General features: G+C 45.1%; 1 protein-coding gene across 6 annotated transcripts in view; it reads right to left on the bottom strand.

The window, feature by feature from the left end:
* LOC129824108 (histone-lysine N-methyltransferase 2C-like) overlaps positions 1–25,081 on the bottom strand; it is a 131,441-nt gene that overhangs the window by 94,346 nt on the left and 12,014 nt on the right. For all 6 annotated transcript variants that reach the window (XM_055883452.1, XM_055883454.1, XM_055883450.1 and 3 more), the window contains exons 3-11: positions 21,896–22,017; positions 18,465–18,630; positions 15,887–16,117; positions 14,081–14,309; positions 7,936–8,098; positions 7,574–7,745; positions 7,082–7,196; positions 3,401–3,576; positions 2,842–3,278 (exon numbers count right to left, since the gene is read on the bottom strand). In XM_055883452.1, coding sequence (XP_055739427.1) covers positions 2,842–3,278; positions 3,401–3,576; positions 7,082–7,196; positions 7,574–7,745; positions 7,936–8,098; positions 14,081–14,309; positions 15,887–16,117; positions 18,465–18,630; positions 21,896–22,017 — 1,811 coding nt within the window. The remainder of the gene's footprint in view (positions 1–2,841; positions 3,279–3,400; positions 3,577–7,081; positions 7,197–7,573; positions 7,746–7,935; positions 8,099–14,080; positions 14,310–15,886; positions 16,118–18,464; positions 18,631–21,895; positions 22,018–25,081) is intronic.

Here is a 25,081-nt window from a genome sequence, read left to right as displayed (position 1 = left end):
TTCTTCAGATGACACTCCTGTAACATCATATTACAACATACATATACAGTTTGTTCGAAAATGTGCATATTTAGCCACCAAAATCATGGTTAGACAATGACAAAAGTTGCCCAGCTGGTCAGACAATGTCGTGCGCCATATTAGACAGTGATCTAATCGTATACATAAATACTCATAAACGTGACTAAAAAATATAGGGTGGACAGGGATTGATAGACAATTTAATTCTTAATACAATCGCTGATTTACATTTTTTTAATTATCCTTACTTTTCAATACAGTTTGCGCCAAGCGAAGCTACGTCTAACAAAATGGCGTCATAAGCGATTAACATTTTTCGACAGAAACACGATTTATCATAATAAATTGTTCCTACTTTGAGCTGTTCTTCCATCAGAATCTTGGGCAAAGAATCCTTTCTTGGGTCTAATCGTCTTTTGGTCGAAAGCTGTCCTCTTGCCATGTGGAAATGCCCATTGCGTTCGGCATGAACTGGAAACGTGCCCAGAGATTCACAGTGTCTCAGAAATAAATGCCACAAAATCGCACTAAACGGATATAAATTGTTAAATTAACTACCTTATGATGTTTTTAACTCCTATAACGAGTAAAAACATGACCGGAGAAATATTACTGGCTACACTAATGCTTGGAAAAAGAGCAGGTCGGTGTCCACCGCGCGTCCGGCGCAGCTGGAAAAGAGTTCCTACCTACACGTTTTTTTGTTTTATAGTGGCTGTGATTGCGCAATCGACACCATTCAAAGCGTCATCACGTAAAGGCATCCAGGGGAAGACGTAAGCAGTGTCTGTATCCTCATAGCATTCACAGTGGCCTTTAAACTGACTCCAGATCAGGGGCCAAAATGTGTGAAATCTGACTCCATGTCAGGGAAATTGCTGTAGAATGAGTTCTGTTCCACTCAGACAAAATTTCAACGGCTATAGAAACTAGAGACTGTTTTCTATCCAATAATAATAATAATAATAATATGCATATTGTACGAGCAAGAATTTAGTAGAAAGCCGTTTAAAAATTACACGATTTCCAGAAATAGTGACAACAGCACCCCCTAGCCTAAAGAGGTTAAAGCATTTTTCACCTTGCCAGGTCCTATTAGTTCTATTGAGCACCAACTCACCTTTCGAATGTTCTATTCCCAGTTTATTGTTCTACGTCACAATGCCTGATTTGCTATTGTTGGCAATGAGACCTGCCCACGTTGTTTGTAGTTAAAATGTAAACAAAAAAATGGAACTCTGAGGTTGTTCCATTGTTTACTATAGGTAAATACAGGTATGTCTGTCTATTTTGCCAAATATATCGCAATGTATATATTTCGATTTTTTCAAGACGGACACCATTTTAAATCAGGATAATCTCCTCTTTCTAATTACATAAGGTTGGGCAGTCATCAATCAATCTGCTGTCATCAATCGCTAGACTAGAAATAGTAAAAAGTTGCAATTATTTCCCTACTTCCTCGTTATGCAGACATAAGCACACTTGGCACCATCAAAGGTGCGGATGTTTACTTTTTACACAAGTTATTATTTTTCAGTTTCGTCCTAAGAACAGATTGTAGGGTTAAAATAAAAAGAGATACATTTTTTGTTGCCATTTAGGCAAAATGGAATTCTAAGCATCACTGGAGTGATGCTTAGAAGTGAGAGGCTCTGCGATCGTTCGGTTCCATTCATTTGCTATGGGCTCGCGCTAGTGTTCCAGCTTAGCCAACATTCTTTTGACATTTTTCAGCCTTGGGTGAATTTTGACTCGTTCTATTGTCCAGCTTATCGTAATTGGATCGCAATTGAATATCACGAAATCGGGTACAAAAACTACTAATACCTTCGGTATGTGAGCAAGAAGCTCTGTCGCCCATGGAAACTGTGGCGAAGAAAAGCATTGCTGCTACGGTATAATAGATGAGGAGGAATCTAGGCCAGGGTCGTGCTCAAGAGAAGACACATTCTGCAGGGAAGTGACACAAGGGTAGTTCTACCGAAAGCCTACTTCTAATTCTGAACTCATTGTAGAATGTATTAATTATGTCAAATAACACCAGACTTTTGTTTTCCATTGCAAAACATCTTGCTACGGTGTGCCATATTGAACACCACCCAGTAGGTAGGTGTTCTGTTCACACAGGTTAGTCTCTAGCCCAGTCCTCAAAACAAGGACAGAGACCATCTCCCCAGGAGCATCAATGGGAGAATACAAAGTGCTTTTTCACTCCAAAAGAATTACAAAGACAATGCTTTCATGGCTTTAATCTTGTGATAATGTAAGCCCATCTGGTTATTGATGCCTTTAGAAACAAAGCCCTTGCTGATGAATGGCTGTCAGTCTGATGTGAGCCATGGCAAAGAAAGAGAGCAGACAGAGCAATGCTTCCCTCTGGTCTTCATCCAGGCCGCCTTCATCTACACACAAGGGACTTATAACTTCATCAGTGATACTGCTGCTCGACCGTGGCCAAACCTAACACCTGCATGGAAGAGTGTGTGTGTGTGTGTGTGTGTGTGTGTGTGTGTGTGTGTGTGTGTGTGTGTGTCTAGCCCACAGAGTTACACTGTCTGGCATTCTGTACCTGAAAGCCTGCCTGGTCTGTGAGTTTGGACACTAAAAAAGCCAGACTAGCGGTTTTCATGCAACCTTTCAATCCTGAGGTAATAAGCCATGTGACAAACAAATCTCTCACACTCTAATGAGTCCACCTGCCAAACCACTCGAGAGCATTAAAGGAGAATGATAGGGGGAAATAATGTTCAACCACAACACACAGTTGGCCTCTGTGTGTAGACACAAATAACCCAGTCAGACAAAAGAGGGACTTACCGGGCTGATGGTCTGATGTACCCTGCTGTGGCTGCCTCTCCTCATGGCCGTTATCACAGACAGCGGCGGTGGCTTGGATAGGCTTTGGCTGGGGCTCTGGTTCTGTATCCGTGTGCATTGGAACTGGTTGTAATTCCGGTTCTGGATCATTATGCACTGGAGGAGACCTCAGCTGCTTCAGACCAGGTTCTAGATCGGTGTGCATTAGAACCACCGGTTCTGAGTCTGTGTGGCTCTGAGTAGCAGTCTGTGGGCTCAGCTCTAGGCCTCCAGTGTCCTTCTCCGGCACCACCACCTCCTCCTCCTCCTCCTCTACCTGTGGTGGGGCCTGTTGTGGTTGTGACCCAGTAGGCCTGCAGCTTGAACACACATAGCCCTGGCTGGGCTGGATGTCTGCATGGCCTGACGACTGGCGCTCACACTCCAGGTGGAGCCATCTGGGAGCAGGGGGAGAGGAAAAATTAAGATTAAGGACATCACACATCAATGGAAAAAGAGACCATGCTAAAACAATGGAGAAAGAAAATAGAATGAACAACGGGACTGTGTGTGTTAGTACCTTTTACAACTGTGGCAGGACAGCAGGTCTTTGTGGTGCTCTGGGTCCAGGATACAGGCACATAGCGTACAGCTAAGGCTGGGGTCCTGATGTTGGACACAGGTCTCACACAGCAGACTGGTGTGGTGCCACTGACCGCTGGTCCTGGTGCCGCACTGGACACACACTCTGCAGTTCTGGAGGAGGGAGAGAGACAGACAACTGAAACTGGAGCAATGATACTTTGTTTTGTTTTTATTCATCTCCAAGAAGACTCAGATGAGGCTTCAGTCTGAACTAAAGTGCTTGGGCGAGACGCAGCAGCTTCAAGAGTGGAGGAGAGAGAGAGGAGCGAGTTAGACGGCGCAAGAGAAAGAGCGAGAACAGAGCAAGAGAGTGAAAGAGAAAGAAAAGCAAGAGGGGGTTGGGTGCTGTGTGGGTTGTGTTCCTTCTGTGTTGCCGAGTCAGACTGAGAGGCAAAAGCTAAGTGAGTGTGAAGATGTTCCGCCACCTGGCCGGCGCCTCACTGGCTGCTGCGGTCTCCAGTCAGATCTCCACCCACCACCACCACAGCTGATAGGCCACCCAGACAGGCAGCGCGTACCACCTGCTCCGCCGAAGGGGCCACAGGCAGGGGGTGATGACGCATATGGTTTGATATCCCCGCCGCGCACACACACTACTACACACACGGGCGCTGCTGCCTTATCTGAAATGATACAGGGTCTGAGACTAAACGGCAGCCTTTAAAAGAGCAGCCTGTGTGAGTCATTTCTTAACCACAGGAAACACAGATACGACCACGGAAAAAATGTAATTCTCTCATCAGGTAGCTGAATTTCTCAATATGAACTGTGGGAGTTTTAAACCTCTGTTCCTTTTATTTGTCAATACGTATGAACAGACAACCCTTTTATTTCATTTCTCATTCTATACAGATTTCTTCCCCCCGTGCCATCTACAGCTTTTCATCCCATACAAACTCAGCAAAAAAAGAAATGGCCCTTTTTCAGTACCCTGACTTTCAAAGATAATTCGTAAAAATCAAAATAACTTCACAGATCTTCATTGGAAAGGGTTTAATTTCCCATGCTTGTTCAATGAACCATAAACAATTAATGTACATGCACCTGTGGAACAGTCGTTAAGACACTAACAGCTTACAGATGGTAGGCAATTAAGGTCACAGTTATGAAAACTTAGGACACTAAAGAGGCCTTTCTACGGACTCTGAAAAACACCAAAAGAAAGATGCCCAGGGTCCCTGCTCATCTGCGTGTACCTGCCGTAGGCATGCTGCAAGGAGGCATGAGGACTGCAGATGTGGCCAGAGCAATATATTGCAATGTCCATACGGTGAGACGCCTAAGACAGAGCTACAGGGAGACAGGACGGACAGCTGATCGTCCTCAAAGTGGCAGATCACGTGTAACAGTACATCCGAACATCACACCTGCGGGACAGGTACAGGATGGCAACAACTGCCCGAGTTACACCAGGAACGCACAATCCCTCCATCAGTGCTCAGACTGTCCGCAATAGGCTGAGAGAGGCTGGATTGAGGGCTTGTAGGCCTGTTGTAAGGGGCAGGTCCTCACCAGACATCACCGGCAACAACGGGCACAAACCCACCGTCGCTGGACCAGACAGGACTGGCAAAAAGTGGTTTTGTCTCACCAGGGGTGATGGTCGGATTCACGTTTATCGCCGAAGGAATGAGCATTACACAGAGGCCTGTACACTGGAGCGGGATCGATTTGGAGGTGGAGGGTCCGTCATGGTCTGCAGCAGTGTGTCACAGCATCATCGGACTGAGCTTGTTGTCATTGCAGGCAATCTCAACGCTGTGCGTTACAGGGAAGACATCCTCCTCCCTCATGTAGTACCCTTCCTGCAGGTTCATCCTGACATGACCCTCCAGCATGACAATACCACCAGCCATACTGCTAATTCTGTGCGTGATTTCCTGCAAGACAGGAATGTCAGTGTTCTGCCATGGCCAGCGAAGAGCCCGGATCTCAATCCCACTGAGCACGTCTGGGACCTGTTGGATCAGAGGGTGAGGGATGGGGCCATTCCCCCCAGAAATATCCAGGAACTTGCAGTGCCTTGGTGGAAGAGTGGAGTAACATCTCACAGCAAGAACTGGCAAATATTGTGCAGTCCATGAGGAGGAGATGCACTGCAGTACTTAATGCAGCTGGTGGCCACACCACATACTGACTGTTACTTTTGATTTTGATCCCCCCTTTGTTCAGGGACACATTATTCAATTTCTGTTAGTCACATGTCTGTGGAACTTGTTCAGTTCATGTCTCAGTTGTTGAATCTTATGTTCATACAAATATTTACACATGTTAAGTCTGCTGAAAATAAACGCAGTTGACAGTGAAAGGACGTTTCTTTTTTTTCTGAGTTTACCTGTAATATACAGCAGAGGACAGGATTATTATTTTATTTTTAAAGGGCATGTTCTGCCCCATGAACTTTTAGGGGGCATTTTGAGGCGTTTATGACATTTTCATTTGTGGAGAAAAAGAAAAGAAAAAACTTAAATAACGAATGTGGAAATGTTTCTAAAGTCGTGTATTGGCAAAAAAGCACACATTTACTCAATTAATGTCATTGTAAAATACTTTATATTATTATTATTATTAATTTAAAATCACATATGTAAAAATTCACATTATTTGTGGTGTTAGTTGCCTAAATGTGATGCCTAACAATTGGACACACCAATGATCAGTATTAAAATTCAGCTATTCGTAACACATAAATAAATATAATTACAGGACAACTAAGTAATTTATGGAACAAGGTTGATCTATTCCTCTGGTGGGCCTTCGAGAAGATCATTCGGTCCGTCAGCGTGCTGGTATTGAGCTCGATTCTCCTGTCCCTTTTTACACTACTCATTAGTGAAAAAAGCCCATTCCACCTTGGCTGAAGCAAAAAAAAACTAGTTTTTAAACTAGTTTAAGTGACAAATGAACTAAACTGACCATACGCTGCTTTGTGACTGTGGCTCTCATATTTTTTTAGACTGAGTCCATGTCACACAAAAATCTAAAGCGATAGCCCCGCGAAAGCTCTTAGATGTCTTTTGTACCAAAGTTTCGTGGCAGGCCTTGCATAACATTACAGTGGCAGGATGTTGAATGGCCTCGACCCCCACCCAATCAATCTTCCATCCCTCGATGGTAGTGTTTTTTTTACTGTGGTTTTGACGGTTGACTTGCTCAGTGGTAGAGGCTGGCGGTGGGTCATTATTATTAACATATTTTTCTACTTCTGCTGTCGTTGATGTTTGCGCCGTCGTTTTTCAAATTAGAAATCGCTCAATGCCAATAAAAAAAATGTTGAGAAAGGGGAGCAGGTCTGCTTACAGTGGACAGATTTTGACAGGAGTGAACTCCTTCACTTTTCCTCTTCCCCTGTTATTATTACCCGAGGTGCCCAGGCTGTGCGAGATGGGGGGGGAAGGGGCTTGATCTCGCTACTGGAGCCAGTGTATAGTTTTAATTTGTGATATCTTACAATACATTTAAGGGCATTTATTTGCCCTCGTTATGACAATTTAGGGGGCATTTAAGAAACTTTAGTAGGCATTTCTGCCCCCAGTCCTCGTTAAATTCCGACCCTGATACAGCACCTTACACTATATAGTCTATCTTTCACAGTATTGTAGTGTCTTCCACATACCTTACACCTCCATCCGTTGGTAGGGATGTCGTCGATGGCCGGTTGCAGGCAGAAGGTGTGGTAGCCTTTGTCACACATATCACACACCAACATCTTATCGTCCTCCCCTGGGTTCCTGCACACATGGAGAAGGACACTTGAGGATTGTACATATATTCTTTGACTCTATGGACTCTATACGTAGCCCCTTGTGCCCTAATTCTCGAAACTAACGACTGCTGCAAAGTCACAGCTAAAGGGTCAATGTGTTGGTCTAATCTGTATTGCAGAGCCGACCTGAACTTATCGCGGACTCGGTTGCTAACAGTAACCAGGCTGTTAGAGGTACGAGACGAAAGAGCAGTGCCTGAGGGTGCGTTACCCACAAAACACAGTGGAAGCACAAACAAAATCACAGTTTCCACCTCCGTGCCTGACGGCCACGCAAATCTCAATACAGGGGCCAGGTCAGGTGTGTGGGTGGACGGATGGGGCGGTTGGAAGGTGACTCACTTGCATGTCTGGCAGACCTTGCACTCGGGGCACTGCCAGCCGGCTCTTCTCAGCGGAGTCACAGCCATGTCCAGGCAGGCCCCGTGGTAGTGCTGCCCACAGCTGGTACAGAAGAGCTGGTCAGGGAGCTCCCCAGGGCTGTCACACAGTGCACAGATGAAGTCGTCTGGAACTAAGAGGGGGGAGGTAAGAGGGGGAGGAAAGGAGAGAGAGTAAGAGGGAGGGGGGAGCGGGGGAGAGAGAGAAATGGAGAATAGAATGGGGATTGTGAGTAGCTAGTGTCTAGAGAGTTTTTCCTTGGTCCTACTTATGACAGCATTACTTCAATTATTTCAAGTGAATTATTAGAATGCTGGACTCACATCTGCTGATGGCCAGTTCTATATGATCTGGACAGAGGAGGGAGAGACTCCTGATATCCTGAAAAGTCCCTGCCGCCCCCGCACATGGGAAATGGTACAGTCGAGCACATCCTTCAGCACAGCACTTGATGGAGGCTCCAAGGCGCTTACAGTACGCACAGTGCTAGAGAAGGGGGAGACAAGAGTCAATCAAATGTATTTATACTGAACAAAAATATAAAACTCAACATGCTAAATGTTGGCACCATGTTTCATGAGCCGAAATAAAAGATTGCAGAAATTTCGATACGCAAAAAAAACATCTCAAATTTTGTGCACACATTTGTTTACATCCCTGTTAGTCAGCATTTCTCCTTTGCCAAGATAATCCATCCACCTGACAGGTGTGGCATATCAGGAAGCTGATTAAAACAGCATGATCATTACACAGGTGCATGTTGTGCTGGGGATAATCAAAGGCCACAATAGAAATTGCAGTTGTGTCACATAACACAATGCTACAGATGTCTCAGGTTGAGGGAGCGTGGACAATTGGCATGCTGACTGTAGGAATGTCCACCAGAGCTGTTGCCAGAGAATTGAATGTTCATTTGTCAACCATAAGCCGCCTCCAACGGCGCTTTAAAGAATTTGGCAGTACTTCCAACCGGCCTCACAACCGTAGACCATGTGTAACTATGCCAGGCCAGGATCTCCACATCCGGCTTCTTCACCGGTGGGATCGTCTGAGACCAGCCACCCCGACAGCTGATGAAACTGTAGGTTTCCACAACCAAAGAATTTCTGCAGAAACTTTTCGAAACAGTCTCAGGGAAGCTCATCTGCATGCTCATCGTGCTCACCAGGATCTTGACCAGAACTGCCGTTCGGCGTCGTAATTAACTTCAGTGGGAAAATGCTCACCTTTGATGGCCACTGGTACGCTGGATAAGTGTGCTCTTCACTGATGAATCCCAGTTTCAACTGTACCGGGTAAATGGCAGACAGAATGTATGGTGTTGTGTGGGTGAAACAGGAAGCTATCACATAGCCAAAAACATGGTTCCTATTTACACAGTCAGCAAAGATGGCTTCAAGATCCAAGATTCCTATTTACACAGTCAGCAAAGGTGGCTTCAAGAAGATACAAGATTCCATCTCGCACATATCCACTATCCCAACACTATAACAAAAATAAGGGAGATATTGAAACATGTCGCGTTGAATGACTGGACCAGACTTCAATGCTTCAGACACTAATGCCACCTTGCAATCGGTAGGCTGTGTGTTACATGTTAAAGACACTTATCATTTCAATTATAATAATGATTGAGCCTACTTATACATAATTACACAATCATAAGCTTCCTATTCCATCTGCAGCCTATTGCTGCCTGCATAAATAATTAACTTAGGTTATTTAAGAACTCATAATGGTAAAATAGGAGATGGGAACTCATGTTATTAATTCATTAGTGCGGCTCTTAAAGCACACTATATTTTGATGAGCGTGTAAAACATTTGTTTGTTAATATTAGGTGTAATAATCCTATTATCATATGTAGCCAGTAACAATGGTGGAAACAATTTGTTTCATTTGGTTTTGTATTCAGTTAGCACAGTGTGCATTCATTCATACGATCTCATTTTAGAAGTGATGTTCTCTACCCTGACACTTGTTTGAAAATCACCATTCATAATCGCAATCTGGTCCCAAAAAATTGCAATTAGATACTGTATTTTGTCCAAATCGTGCAGCCATAGGGCTAAGCACGCACCCCTGATGGGCCCCGGTGTTGAGGGTGAGCTTGGCAGATGTGTTGTTGTCTCACACTCTCTGGGGGTGGCCTGTCAGGAAGTCCAGGATCCAGTTGCAAAGGGAGGTGTTCAGTCCCAGGGTCCTGAGCTGAGCGATGAGCTTGGAGGGCACTATGGTGTTGAACGCTGAGCTGTAGTCAATGAACAGCATTCTCACATAGGTGTTCCTCTTATCCAGGGAGTGGGCAGTGTGGAGTGCAATAGATATCGCATCATCCGTCGATCTTTATGCAAATTGAGAGGGTCCAGTGTGTCTGGGATGGTGTTGTGAGTCATGACCAGTCTTTCAAAGCATTTCATGTGCAAAGAGTCCCTCGGGGTTGTGGCGACAACAAGAGGCAACATTACACATTTATTCAATCATTTGAAGAATAACCATCCCATTCTTTAATATTGCATTGTAAAACAATTTCTTGTTTTTTAAGCACCTGACAGCAGCAATGCCCCTCAGCCACAAAGCACTTCATGGCTACAGGGCGATTGTCATTTAGACAGGTTATCTTGGCATTCTTGGGCACAGGGTCTATGGTGGTCTGCTTGAAACATATAGGTATAACAGACGGTCAGGGAGAGATTGAAAATATTAGTGTAGACACCTGACAGCTGGTCAGCGTATGCTCGGAGTAGATGTCCTGGTAATCCGTCTGGCCCCGCGGCCTTGTGAATGTTAACCTGTTTAAAAGGTCTTACTCACGTCGGCTACGGGGAGCGAGATCACACAGTCGTCCGGTACTCACTGGGCAGCTTGCGGCTGGCTTTCCCTGTGTAATCCATGATAGTTTGCAAGCCCTGCCACATCCTGTATTGACGTTTTGACTGTTTGATGGCTCATCAGAGGTTGTAGCTGGATTTCTTATAAGTGTCAAGGTTAGTGTCACCGCTCCTTGAAAGCGGCAGCAGAAGCCTTTAGCTAAGTGCGGATGTTGACTATAATCCATGATTTCTAGATACAGCGGGGAGAACAAGTATTTGACACACTGTCGATTTTGCAGGTTTTCCTACTTACAAAGCATGTAGAGGTCTGTAATTTTTTATCATAGGTACACTTCAACTGTGAGAGACAGAATCTAAAACAAAAATCCAGAAAATCACATTGTATGATTTTTACGCAATTAATTTGCATTTTATTGCATGACATAAGTATTTGATACATCAGAAAAGCAGAACTTAATATTTGGTACAGAGACCTTTGTTTGCAATGACAGAGATCATATGTTTCCTGTAGTTCTTGACCAGGTTTGCACACACTGCAGCAGGGATTTTGGCCCACTCCTCCATACAGACCTTCTCAGATCCTTCAGGTTTCGGGGCTGTCGCTGGGCAATACGGACTTTCAGCTCCCTCCAAAGATTTATTGGGTTGTCCACTCCAGGACCTTGTGATGCTTCTTACGGAGCCACTCCTTAGTTGCCCTGGCTGTGTGTTTCAGGTCGTTGTCATGCTGGAAGACCCAGCCACGACCCATCTTCAATACTCTTACTGAGGGAAGGAGGTTGTTGGCCAAGATCTCGCGATACATGGCCCCATCCATCCTCCCCTCAATACGGTGCAGTCGTCCTGTCCCCTTTGCAGAAAAACATCACCAAAGAATGATGTTTCCACCTCCATGCTTCACGGTTGGGATGGTGTTCTTGGGGTTGTACTCATCCTTCTTCTTCCTCCAAACACGGCGAGTGGAGTTTAGACCAAAAAGCTCTATTTTTGTCTCATCAGAACACATGACCTTCTCCCATTCCTCATTTGGATCATTCAGATGGTCATTGGCAAACTTCAGACGGGCCTGGACTGGCTTGAGCAGGGGGACCTTGCGTGCGCTGCAGGATTTTAATCCATGACGGCGTAGTGTGTTACTAATGGTTTTCTTTGAGACTGTGGTCGCAGCTCTCTTCAGGTCATTGAACAGGTCCTGCCATGTAGTTCTGGGCTGATCCCTCACCTTCCTCATGATCATTGATGCCCCACGAGGTGAGATCTTGCATGGAGCCCCAGACCGAGGGTGATTGACCGTCATCTTGAACTTGCCTTCTCACCAAGCTGCTTGCGTATTGTCCTGTAGCCCATCACAGCCTTGTGCAGGTCTACAATTTTATCCCTGATGTCCTTACACAGCTCTCTGGTCTTGGCCATTGTGGAGAGGTTGGAGTCTGTTTGAGTGTGTGGACAGGCGTCTTTTATACAGATAACGAGTTCAAACAGGTGCAGTTAATACAGGTAATGAGTGGAGAACAGGAGGGCTTCTTAAAGAAAAACGAACAGGTCTGTGAGAGCCGGAATTCTTATTGGTTGGTAGGTGATCAAATACTTATGTCCTGCAATAAAATGCTAATTAATTACTTAAAAATCATACAATGTGATTTTCTGGATTTTTGATTCCGTCTCTCACAGTTGAAGTGTACCTATGATAAAAATTACAGACCTCTACATGCTTTGTAAGTAGGAAAACCTGCAAAATCGTCAGTGTATCAAATACTTGTTCTCCCCACTGTATGTACGTACGGTCACTGTGGGGATGACGTCGTCAATGAACTTCTTAATTAAGCCGCTGACTGAGGTGGTAAACTCCTCAATGCCATCAGATTAATCCCACAACACATTCCAGTCTGTGCTAGCGAAACAGTCCTGTAGCGTAGCATCCACTTCATTGGAACACTTCCGTATTGAGCGCATCACTGGTACTTCCTGTTTGAGTTTTTGCTTCTTAGCAGGAATCAGGAGAAAAGAGTTATGGTCAGATTTGCCAAATGGAATGCGAGGGAGAGCTTTGTATGGATTTCTTTGTGTGGACTAAAAGGTGATCAAGTGTTTTGTTGCCTCTAGTTGCACAGGTGACATGCTGGTAAAAATGAGGTCAAGCGGATTTCAGTTTCCCTGCATTAAAATCATAAGGAGTGTTCTGGATGTGCCTCCAGGACAAAGTGCTTTTACAGTAACATGCTCTAAACCGAGTCAGATTAAAATTGATACAATATGGTAATCCAGTCCCTTACAGCATCTACAGACAAAATGAAAAACTCCTACAACAAAGGACAAAGAATTTCAAAGGAAGACCTCTCTAAAGTATTGTCCACAGAATGCAGTATTGCTCATGCAAGTCCGTGGTTACCCCATCCTTTCACGCTTCCTTTAAAACGATCCATCAATGCTCTCAGTGCTTCCAGATCAAAAAGGTTCCCTTTGTCACACTATGATTAGCCCATTGATGCTAACACTTCCCTTCCAGAGTGTCATAGCATATGCTAATGGTACTTCAGATTCCCTCAGAAGTTATTCCCCAAACACACTGAGTCATGCCTTCTCTCATCTGCAATGATCTGAACAAACTGACCAGGCGAAAGCCAGCCTACTGATGAGCTTCCACCATATTGCTATCACTCTTCAAGTCTTTTCCAACCATTGCAGATGAAGGCGGATGAATGTTTAGACACTTGAAAAGAAGCTGGTGATTTGCTGATGGTCTAGCAGGCAAGGGGGGTGCCAGACAAATGGGATGTGCCCCAAATGGATCCCTATTCCCTGTAGGCCCAAGTCAAAAGTAGTGCACTATATAGGGAATAGGGTGCCATTTGGAACGTAGCCACCCAGTCAGGGGTCTGTGAGTTGTGTTGGTGCTAATGCTACAGTAGGCACCGAGCTAAGCCACCATGACTTTATACAGCCTTCATTGTTGAGTGGCATGACCTTTTCCATTTCACAGCTGAGAGAGGAGAGAGCAGCGCTGCCAGGGGCGACCTTTACCAGCCGGCCTGATCCATCACCTCACCAGTCTCCCTCCCTCGTCCTCTCTCTATCAGTCTCTCACTGGAACACCCCCTTCCTGCTGCTGTCATTCATTTCAGGCACCATGTTAACAGTGTGTCCATAGTGAATAAGAGTTAACGCATATTCATAAGCCAGTGCAAAGTGCTACTGTATTTACTGTAGACACTGACAACTCATGAGACAGTTAAAATCCTATTCTCTAGAGCAGTGGTATTCAAAGTCGGGGAACACAAAATTAAGAGTACAGAGTATAAAAACTTTGAGAAAGAGAATTTGAAAAATACAATTTTATTGAGTAAATGCATTTATTGGTTTCTTTTCATATTGATAAGAGACGAAAATGAAATGAATTGAAAGTCATTTGTTTATGTAAAAACCTTATATTTACAGACTTTAAGGTTAAGGTTGTGTCATTAGATTTAGGGTGGGCTTGCAAGAAATTCTTGGGGGGGGGAAAATGGGGTCCACAGAAACTCTGGCAGAAAAAAATTGGGTCCCCACTGAAAAAGTTTGAATACCACTGCTCTAGTGTATAATCCCATTCACTTTATAGACATGTTTCATCATCAGTGGAATGTGGGCTGCTCACCTCTGTGCTACCTGAGTCGATGGATCTGTCCACGTTGAGCAGTGATTGTCCCTCGCCCACGCACACACCCTGCGACCATAACGCACAGCGGTGATGTGCCCAGCACTGCCCCGACTCCTCAAAGAGAGACTGGATGTCCACGTCTCCTGGGAGGCCCACATGAGCCAGCTCATCCCAGAACCTGCTGGCCTTGTCTGGGTCTGGTAACTCCCCATAGCTCTCAGCTCCACTGGAAGAGAGATGAGCAAAGACAACTGGAGATGAGGCAGAGGTAGAAAGAGTTGATAAAGCAAAGTGAGGCAACCTGGGAGGAGAAGACCGTAAAGGATTAAGGAGAAGAACTAATGCAGAGAGGAGAGGAGTGAGAGAGCAGAAGAGGAGAAAGAGGGGGTGGGAGGGGGTCGTATTATTTGGCTGTGACACACAAGAGGCTGGCTGTTCAGTCTCATAAAATCTGCTGAAAGGGAAGCGGTTCCCAGAGTCCATGGCTTGCTCTAGTGAGCCGCAAAGCATGCGGAAAATGTGGCGAGAGGGAATTAGCATTTATAAGGACCCTAGTTGGTTTCAGTACACAGTAAACACACAAACAGCCAAAAATGGAAAGACTGAGGTCTAGGATGATGATGATGGAGGAAGTTAGAATCATATTCCCTGTATAATGCCTTGTCATTGTTATGGCTCTTCTGACAGGAGCTTATATATTGTGCAATATAGGTTTAGTATTCAATGCACCTTACGGAACAGTGTGGACTATAAAGAGACACACGATTAAAAAAAAACACTATACACACATGGATTATGTGTTGTAGATATGTGGTAGTAGAGAAGTGGCCTGAGGTTACACACTTGTTGTGAAATCTGTTGTGAACGTATTGTAAGGTTTTTTAAATTGTATAACTGCCTTCATTTTGCTTGACCCCAGGAAGAGTAGCTGCTGCCTTGGCAACAGCTAATGGGATCCATAATAAACACAAATGCCACCATCCTTTTGTTTATATCGTCCTCCTCCTCCCTCATCCTCTGTTTCTCTCCCTCTCCCCACCCGCACTCTCTCTCCATGGACCAGTCAAGTCTAGAGACCCGATGACCAATCACACTGCTCCAACACAACAATGCTTGGCTGGCATTAGCCCGCTGCCAGGGGAGTTGCGGTGTGTGTGTGTTAGTGCTCTGCTCTCTCTGCACATTACGTCACAGGAACCCCAGGGAGATGCTCTATTGGCTCCAAAAGAGCCAAAACAAATTAGGCAGCTGTCCAAAACCTTTGTTGGCATAGTGCACAGTACGCGCGCACACAAATGTACAGAGCGCAAGCACACACACACACACACACTGCAAACGCTCACGTGTTAGTGTTACTCTACGTGGCATCGTAGGGCCCCTGGTGACCACAGTAGGCAGAAAAGGCTTGCTAAGGTGGAGCAGAGCGGCACCAATTTAGCCTTCAAGAGCAGAGTGCTAGCATTCATATACGCACTCAGACCCTTCCTCTGAAATACACAAAGCACTTATTCCACACATCAACTCTGAGATTACAGATCTCAGCTGCCAGCTAAATCACGTCATATAACGATGCTGCACACACATCTTCGTTTGATACTGTTTTCGTGTTCCTTTGTTTTTATGCTCATATGTCATGTTTCTCACTCAAAAACTGTGCGTCTGTATTGGACAGCAGCAGCAGAGCCCTGCTCTCGTTTTCACCCAGCTCATTAACCGGCTACAGAGGCCATCACAGATTTCACCGTCCCCGCTCAGCCAGACCAGCTCCGCTGGCCAAACCCTTTGCCAGCCAGCTCTACTTACTTCTGTGTGTCCCTCTGTCCTGAGCTGACCTCTCCGGCCGAGTCACTGGGCTTAGTTGTTCTGTCACCACCGCTGTCGGCGCCGCCTTTGCTGGCCTTCCTGTGGTCGCTGGAGTGGCCTACTCCGCCTGTCGCTTTGCGCTCGTGTCCAGGTGAGGAGTCAAACACTCGGAGATCCCCCTGACCCAGCAGACTTCGGCCGTCACAGTAACAGAAGGCACAGAGCTGCTCACTGAGAGAGAGAGAGAGTGAGATGGTTAATTATATATGGGACATTCAGCTATGCATGCAGTGCGTAAAAGTAGGAAAATGTATGAACTCACTACAAGTCGCTCTGCATAAGAGCATCTGCTAAACGCGTCTGCTAAATGACAAATGGAAATGGTCACTGGCTGGTCGTGAATTAATTATCTTTGGTATTGCCTGGTCAGGTGCAAGCAAAGCAAGTATACAGTCGTGGCCAAAAGTTGAGAAAGACACAAATATTAATTTCCACAAAGTTTGCTGCTTCAGTGTCTTTAGATATTTTTGTCAGATGTTACTATGGAATACTGAAGTATAATTACAAGCATTTCATAAGTGTCAAATGCTATTATTGACAATTACATGAAGTTGATGCAAAGAATCAATATTTGCAATGTTGGCCCTTCTTTTTCAAGACCTCTGCAATCCGCCCTGGCATGCTGTCAATTAACTTCTGAGCCACATCCTGACTGATGGCAGCCCATTAGTGCATAATCAACGCTTGGAGTTTGTCAGAATTTGTGGGGTTTTGTTTGTCCACCCGCCTCTTGAGGATTGACCACAAGTTCAATGGGATTAAGATCTGGGGGTTTTCCATGCCATGGACCCAAAATATCGATGTTTTGTTCCCCGAGCCACTTAGTTATCACTTTTGCATTATGGCAAGGTGCCTCATCATGCTGTAAAAGACATTGTTCATCACAAAACTGTTACTGGATGGTTGCTCTCGGAGGATGTGTTGGTACCATTCTTTATTCATGGCTGTGTTCTTAGGCATAATTGTGAGTGAGCCCACTCCCTTGGCTGAGAAGCAACCCCACACATGAATGGTCTCAGGATGCTTTACTGTTGGCATGACACAGGACTGATGGTAGCGCTCACCTTGTCTTCTCCAGACAAGCTTTTCCGGATGCCCCAAACAATCAGAAAGGGGATTCATCAGAGAAAATTACTTTACCCCAGTCCTCAGCAATCCAATCCCTGTACCTTTTGCAAAATATCAGTCTGTCCCTGATGTTTTTCCTGAAGAGAAGTGGCTTCTTTGCTGCCCTTCTTGACACCAGGCCATCCTCCAAAAGTCTTCGCCTCACTGTGCGTGCAGATGCACTCACACCTGCCTGCTGCCATTCCTGAGCAAGCTCTGTACTGGTGGTGCCCCGATCCCGCAGCTGAATCAACTTTAGGAGACGGTCCTGGTGCTTGCTGGACTTTCTTGGGCGCCCTGAAGCCTTCTTCACGACAATTGAATCGCTCTCCTTGAAGTTCTTGATGATCCAATAAATGGTTGATTTAGGCGCAATCTTACTGGCAGCAATATCCTTGCTTGTGAAGCCCTTTTTGTGCAAAGCAATGATGACGGCACGTGTTTCCATGTAAATAACCATGGTTGACAGAGGAAGAACAATGATTCCAAGCACCACCCTCCTTTTGAAGCTTCCAGTCTGTTATTCGAACTCAATCAGCATGCCAGAGTGATCTCCAGCCTTGTCCTCGTCAACACTCACACCTGTGTTAACGAGAGAATCACTGACATGTCAGCTGGTCCTTTTGTGGCAGGGCTGAAATGCAGTGGAAATGTTTTTGGGGGGATTCAGTTCATTTGCATGGCAAAGAGGGACTTCGCAATTAATTGCAATTCATCTGATCACTCTTCATAACATTCTGGAGTATATGCAAATTGCCATCATACAAACTGAGGCAGCAGACTGTGAAAATGTATATTTGTGTCATTCTCAAAACTTTTGGCCACGACTGTACACACATACTGTACACACACAAGGCAATATATTATTACAACAAAAATCTGTCGGAATTGAAAGTTACACATAGACCTTTGATCAACCTATACTCAATCAACTGATCAAGCCACATCCATGTATTCGAGGATCCAAAACAGAGGATCTTGAGCCACCATAGAGAGATGTGCCGAGAGGTTGGGAGTCAGTGAGGGAGGGAAAGTAAAGTGAGCCAGGCAGATCAGACCAGCGCAGGCAGCAAATATTTATCAGGTTGGTTTCTAGAGGAGATAGGCTTGTTAATAAGATTAATACGATCCCTGGAGAGATTCTGCCTGTCTGGCCTGACTGCCCCTCCATCAGCAACATCGACAGTGCAGTCAGTCTGGGAGATTGATTACAACCTTTAACAGAGTGACACCTGGGGGGGTGCACTGTGCATGTGTGTGTTTGTGCATTAATGAGAATAGCAGAGAAGCCCATTTGCCGAACGCATGTATACTGACAGACGGACCTATACATATCTCATTAACAAATATACAAACATACAGACAGACAGCATACAAACATATGAAGACTTGACGTAGGCCTCTGACTGACCTGCTTTTGGCTCCTCGGGTAGTAGCAGGGCCAGCGGCGGAGGGTTCGGCTGCATCCCCAGTCTGAGGGCTCTGGACGTGGGGAGAGTGGGGCTTCTCCTCGGCCTCCCCCGGACCCTCAGTGGTAACCACCTCCACACTGTTCACCTGCTGCTGGGCTGGAGTATCTGATGGTGCAAAGAAACAGAGGATGGGGTTTAGAGGCAGAGAAGCATGAATGTCTAGGCATAGAATCTAACCGGTACGTTTCCATAGATTCCTATGAGTCATGTATATTTGTGCCCTGAAGTGATCATCCATCTACCAAATGTCAGATCAGATGTGAATACAGGCATTAAGTCTCTGACCGACACGGAGGACTGGACAGTTGTCTTCAGTTCCAGGCTATTTGCTCCAGGTCAGAAACAGAAACACCCTTTGGTAGAGAAAGGGATGATGGTGGGAATATGGAGACCATATGCTGGAGCGCTGATTGCAGTAAACCCAAGGGGAGCCCACAGGCAGTTTTCCAGTCACATACGACAATAACAACGTTGACAAAAACACCAATTACTCACGTCACTTCAGACAAACAGAACAGAGGGTTATTAGAAACCTGAATAGTGGCCATGGCCTTTTACACAGACACTTTAAACATTGGACTATAATTGGACATCTGACAAGTAACCTCTGAGTGGTTTGGGTTGAGTTTTGACATGTCTGTGGCTGGCCTGCACTTGTAGTTACATTCCATCTATTGGTGGTTTGTAATTTTGATGAGCATTTAGCAAACATTGTCAGTGGCATTGACATTAGGGGTTAAATAGATGTATTTAGTCCCAAAGGTCAAAGGTCTTCTCCAAGGTACGTCGTTCATTGTTTAGGTTTGAAGGTGAGCAATGTATTAATAACCTATTGAGACAATTACTATGGCAACAAGCATGAAAGGAAAGGTAAAGTGACCCAAACACATGGTGTCATGAAAGGAGAGTCAGACAGACACAGGAAGGATTGGTACTAAAGGTCATGTCACGACCTCGGTGTTGACTTTTTCTGTTCTTGAACTCAGTTGTGCACACAAGTCAAGGGCCAAGACTATTGTAAAGACACATTGTGAGTGAAGACCCTTTAGTTCCAACTGCCTGAAGAGAAAGCAGACAGTAATGCAGTCTGACTCCGTTCGCCTGCACACCCCTATTGGAGCTCTAGAAGCCAGTCGGTGAGATAAATAACAATAGTGATTGTGTAACTTGTTCATAAAAATTGGAAACTTTGACCAAAAAAATCTATACCCATTGTTAAAGTAAGGTAAAATAACATATCCCACTCCCAAATGCATGCACACACCCCCTCTGAAACACCTACAAGGTCAAGGGCAGAGAGAAGAAAAATCACTCCACCTATATAGCACCGTCCAACAACAGTGCATTCGTAAAGTATTCAGAACCCTTTTCCACATTTTGTCAAGTTACAGCCTTATTTTAAAATTGATTACATTTTTTGTTTTTCATCAACCTACACACAATACCCCATAATGCAAGAAAAGATTTTTAGAAAGTCTGCAAATGTATATGAAAAAATAAATAATTATATCACACTTACATAAGTATTTAGACCCTTTACTCAGTACTTTGTTGAAGCACCTTTGTCAGCGATTACTGCCTCGAGTCTTCTTGGGTAGGTTAATACAAGCTCGGCACACCTGTATTTGGGGAGTTCTCCCATTCTTCTCTGCAGATCCTCTCAAGCTTGGTCAGGTCGGATGGGGAGCGTCGCTACACAGCTATTATCAGGTTTCTCCATAGATATTAGATTGGGTTCAAGTCCGGGCTCTAGCTGGGCCACTCAAGGAAATTCAGAGACTTGTCCCAAAGCCACTCCTGCGTTGTCTTGGCTGTGTGATTAGGGTTGCTGTCCTGTTGGAAGGTGAACCTTCGCCACAATCTGAGGTCCTGAACGGTCTAGAGCAGGTTTTCATTAAGGATATCTGTACTTTGTTCCATTCAACTTTCCCTTGATCCTGAATAGTCTCCCAGTCCCTGCGACTGAAAAACATCCCCAAAACATGATGCTGCCACCACGCTTCACCGTAGGGATGGTGCCTGGTTTCCTCCAGATGTGGCGCTTGGCATTCAGGCCAGAGAGTTCGATCTTTGTTTCATCAGACCAGAGAATCTTGTTTCTCATGGTCTGAGAGTCCTTTAGGTATCTTTTGGCGAAGTCCAAGCGGGTTGTCATGTGCCTTTTACTGAGGAGTGGCTTCCGTCTGGGCACTCTAACATAAAGGCCTGATTGGTGGAGTGCTGCAGAGATGGTCGTCCTTCTGGAAGGTTCTCCCATCTCCACAAAGGAACTCTAGAGCTCTGTCAGAGTGACCATCGGGTTCTTGTTCACCTCCCTGACCAAGGCCCTTCTCCCCCGATTGCTCAGTTTGGCCAGTCTTGGCAGTTCCAAACTTCTTCCATTTAAGAATGATGGAGGCCACTGTGTTCTTGGGGACATTCAACGCTGCAGAAATGTTTTGGTATCCTTTCCCAGATCTGTGCCTCGACACAATCCTGTCTCGGAGCTCTACGGACAATTCCTTCAACCTCATTGCTTGGGTTTTGCTCTGACAACTATGGGACCTTATATAAACAGGTGTGTACCTTTCCAAGTCATTTCCAATCAATTGAATTTACCTTAAGTGGACTCCAAGTTGAAGAAACATCTCAAGGATGATCAAAGGGTCTGAATGCTTATGTAAATAAGATAAAGTCATGATGGGGTATTGTGTGTAGATTTAGGAGGGGATAAGAAATATTTTTTTTAAAGTCTAACGTTACAAAACGTGGAAAAGGGAAGGGGTCTAAATACTTTCCAAATGCTCTGTATATAGATAGCCCAAGTCCATGACAGCTCTGAGCTGTATGGGAACTGGGGGCAGGTCACGTGATGTACACACATAGAGAAGCATCTAAATGGGCTGGGGGAGAGTGATGGGATTTTGAAAAGCTTTTAGAGGGCATTAGCCTTGGGCTCCCTCCTGCTCTGCACCTCTCTATTCCAATCTCAGAGCAGGGAGAGAGAGAGAGAGAGAAGGGAGAGGAGAGATGGGGAAATACGGAGAGGAGAGGGCAGAGGGAGAGTAAAGAGAGGGAGAGTCAGATATACTCATGAATTTCTGTGTCTCTGTGTCCAGTAAGAAGAAAGTTACAGGCAGTTTTGTGAGGCAATGCTAACTAGCTTTACAACAATGACTGGAAGTCTTCGGATATCTGCATGCTCTCATCCCTCATCCATCCCTCTCTTCACTCTCCAGGATTGGGGGGGAACCACTCCACTGCCTTCTGAGAGCTCCTATGAGACACCGTATACTTTGAGCAGCCAGGATGTGTCAGCTCTCAGCTCAGTTGGAGTTCAAAATAGACTATATAGGTCTCACATAGGGGAGGGAGAGGAAGACTGACTCACCTGTTGCGTCATGAGGGGGGCTCTCTGAGGTGGCTGCCTCCGTCCCGTCCATGCTGCTGTCCTCCTCCTCCTCCTCCTCCTCCTCCTCCTCCACCACAACCGCTCTCCCTCTTGCACGCACCCTGGGAGAGCGAGCGAGAAAGAGAGAAAGACAAGGACGCAAACTGGTGAGGGCCCAAAAAGGTGGCAAAATGTTTGCACGTAAACCCGCAAAATAATCTGTGTAAACTACATAAAATGTCCCTATTTTCAGAATAATTAAATGTTACTAACAATGTAAAACCAGGCCAAGTATCACAAATAGTATCGTGATACCACAGCTGTGGTCAATGGAGCGACCTCTGACCTCACGTTTTAGAGGCCCTCTTGGCTGCAGAGACTAAATATTGCTGTTTTAAAGCAAATTTCCTGCAATTCTACCCATTTTGACATGGCTTATGCCATGTTCTTATGCTATCTGAGTGACTCATAACAAAATCAATGTGGGCCCCATGCCATGACATTTTTTGAAATTTTAGATTCTCCCCATCTATTTTTTTATTAATTAGAGTAAACACTGTACTTTTCACAGTATAATGTAAAAAGCTGTACTACAGAAAATAGCTGAATTGCTCATATCCAAAGGCCGACCTGTGATTTGCCAGTTAGAATGTAGAAAAGAATATAAATGCAAAATGATCTCCATGACAATGATGTGCATTTTGATTGTACAGTAAGAGGAAAACACAATAGGCCTATAGAAAACCATCTTTAGCCTACTCTTCAGACAACTTTACACAGCCTACACCCTCTTCCTTCCTTACACACACACACTTCTTTCTCTCTCCCGCACACACTGCTCCCAAACGTTAGCCACCAAAACAGAATTTGACAAACACCAGATTCATCTTAAAATTCCATTGATTAGGCATATGCATCCTACCTTTGAAACATCTGAGTAGACTATCTATCCCTCTGTTTTTCTTGTGCCACCCAAATGTGTGCAGAGACAAGGTGTACCATGTTACCTGGCTAGCTAGCTAACAACAATTCCCGGTAGTCTGCAGTATTCCATGCATTTCTCTCTCCTGTACTTGACCCAAAGGACAAAGTACTCTGCTTGTATTTCGTAGGTCGGTTCGGGTTTGCACCTCGTGCCTCGCTTCAACTCACCATCCGCCCTCTTCCAGTCCTCCGACATGATGACTTCCATCCGCGTGGAACTTCAGGTAACTCAGTATCGAGCCGTCGGTGCTGCCATGCTCCCTTCTTTCAGCACCTCTATACTCCTATGTAAACTGGTCATGTCTATATACCCGTCGCAAGACCAACTGGTTAATGCTTATTTATAAAACCCTCTTAGGCCTCACTCCCTCCTATCTAAGATATCTACTGCAGCCCTCATCCTCCACATACAACACTTGTTCTGCCAGTCACATTCTGTTAAAGCTCCCCAACGCACACACATACCTGGGTAGCTCGTCTTTTCAGTTCGCTGCAGCTAGCGACTGGAACGAGCTGCAACAAACTCTCAAACTGGACAATTTTATCTCAATCTCTTCATTCAAAGACTCAATCATGGAGACTCTTACTGACAGTTGTGGCTGCTTTTCATGATGTATTGTTGCCTCTACCTTCTTGCCCTTTGTGCTGTTGTCTGTGCCCAATAATGTTTGTACCATAATGCTACCATGTTGTGTTGCTACCATGCTGTGTTGTCATGTGTTGCTGCCTTGCGATGTTGTTGTCTTAATTCTCTCTTTATGTAGTGTTGTCTCTTGTCATGATGTGTGTTTCGTCCAATATTTACACTACCGTTCAAAGGTTTTGGGTCACTAAGAAAGGTCCTTGTTTTTGAAAGAAAAGCTAATTTTCTGTCCATTAAAATAACATAAAATTGATCAGAAATACAGAGTAGACATTGTTAATGTTGTAAATGACTATTGTTGCTGGAAACAACTGATTTTTTATGGAGTATCTACATAGGCGTACACGAGGCCCATTATCAGCAACCATCACTCCTGTGTTCCAATGGCACGTTGTGTGTTAGCTAATCCAAGTTTATCATTTTAAAAAGGCAAATTTATCATTAGAAAACCCTTTTGCAATTATGTTAGCACAGCTGAAAACTGGCTGAGAGAGGCTGGACTGAGGGCTTGTAGGCCTGTTGAAAGGCAGGTCCTCACCAGACATCACCGGCAACAATGTCGCCAATGGGCACAAACCCATCGTCGCTGGCCAAGACAGGACTGGCAAAAAATGCTCTTCACTGAGGAGTCATGGTTTTGTCTCACCAGGGGTGATAGTCGGATTTGCGTTTATCGTCGAAGGAATGAGCGTTACACCGAGGCCTGTACTCTGGAGAGGGATCGATTTGGAGGTGGAGGGTCCGTCATGGTCTGGGGCGGTGTGTCGCATCATCGGACTGAGCTTGTTGTCATTGCAGGCAATCTCAACGCTGTGCGTTACAGGGAAGACATCCTCCTACCTCATGTGGTACCCTTCCTGCAGGCTCATCCTGAAATGACCCTCCAGCATGACAATGCCACCAGCCATACTGCTCGTTCTGTGTGTGATTTCCTGCAAGACAGGAATGTCAGTGTTCTGCCATGGCCAGCGAAGAGCCCAGATCTCAATCCCATTGAGCACGTCTGGGACCTGTTGGATCGGAGGGTGAGGGCTAGGGCCAATCCGCCCAGAAATGCCTGAGAACTTGCAGGTGCCTTGATGGAAGAGTGGGGTAACATCTCACAGCAAGAACTGACAAATCTGGTGCAGTCCATGAGGAGACGCACTGCTGTACTTAATGCAGCTGGTGGCCACACCAGATACTGACTGTTACTTTTGATTTTGACCCCCCCTTTGTTCCAGGACACATTATTCCATTTCTGTTAGTCACATGTCTGTGGAACTTGTTCAGTTTAGGTCTCAGTTGTTGAGTCTTGTTATGTTCATACAAATAGTTACACATGTTAACCTTTCACGAGTATCTACCCCGGGTCCGGGGTAGCACCCCCTATAGCACCCCCTATAGTTGCAAGAAGTTAAGTTTGCTGAAAATAAACGCAGTTGACATTGAGAGGACTCTTCTTTTTTTGCTGAGATATATATATATATATACACACACACACACACACACACACACACACACACACACACACACACACACACACACACAGACAGACAGACAGAAATAAAATACTAGTT

Source organism: Salvelinus fontinalis, chromosome 26, assembly GCF_029448725.1.
Source record: "Salvelinus fontinalis isolate EN_2023a chromosome 26, ASM2944872v1, whole genome shotgun sequence".
NCBI classification, from domain to species: domain Eukaryota; kingdom Metazoa; phylum Chordata; class Actinopteri; order Salmoniformes; family Salmonidae; genus Salvelinus; species Salvelinus fontinalis.
Note: the sequence above shows the minus strand (reverse complement) of the source record. Positions and strands in the feature narration are given on the sequence as shown.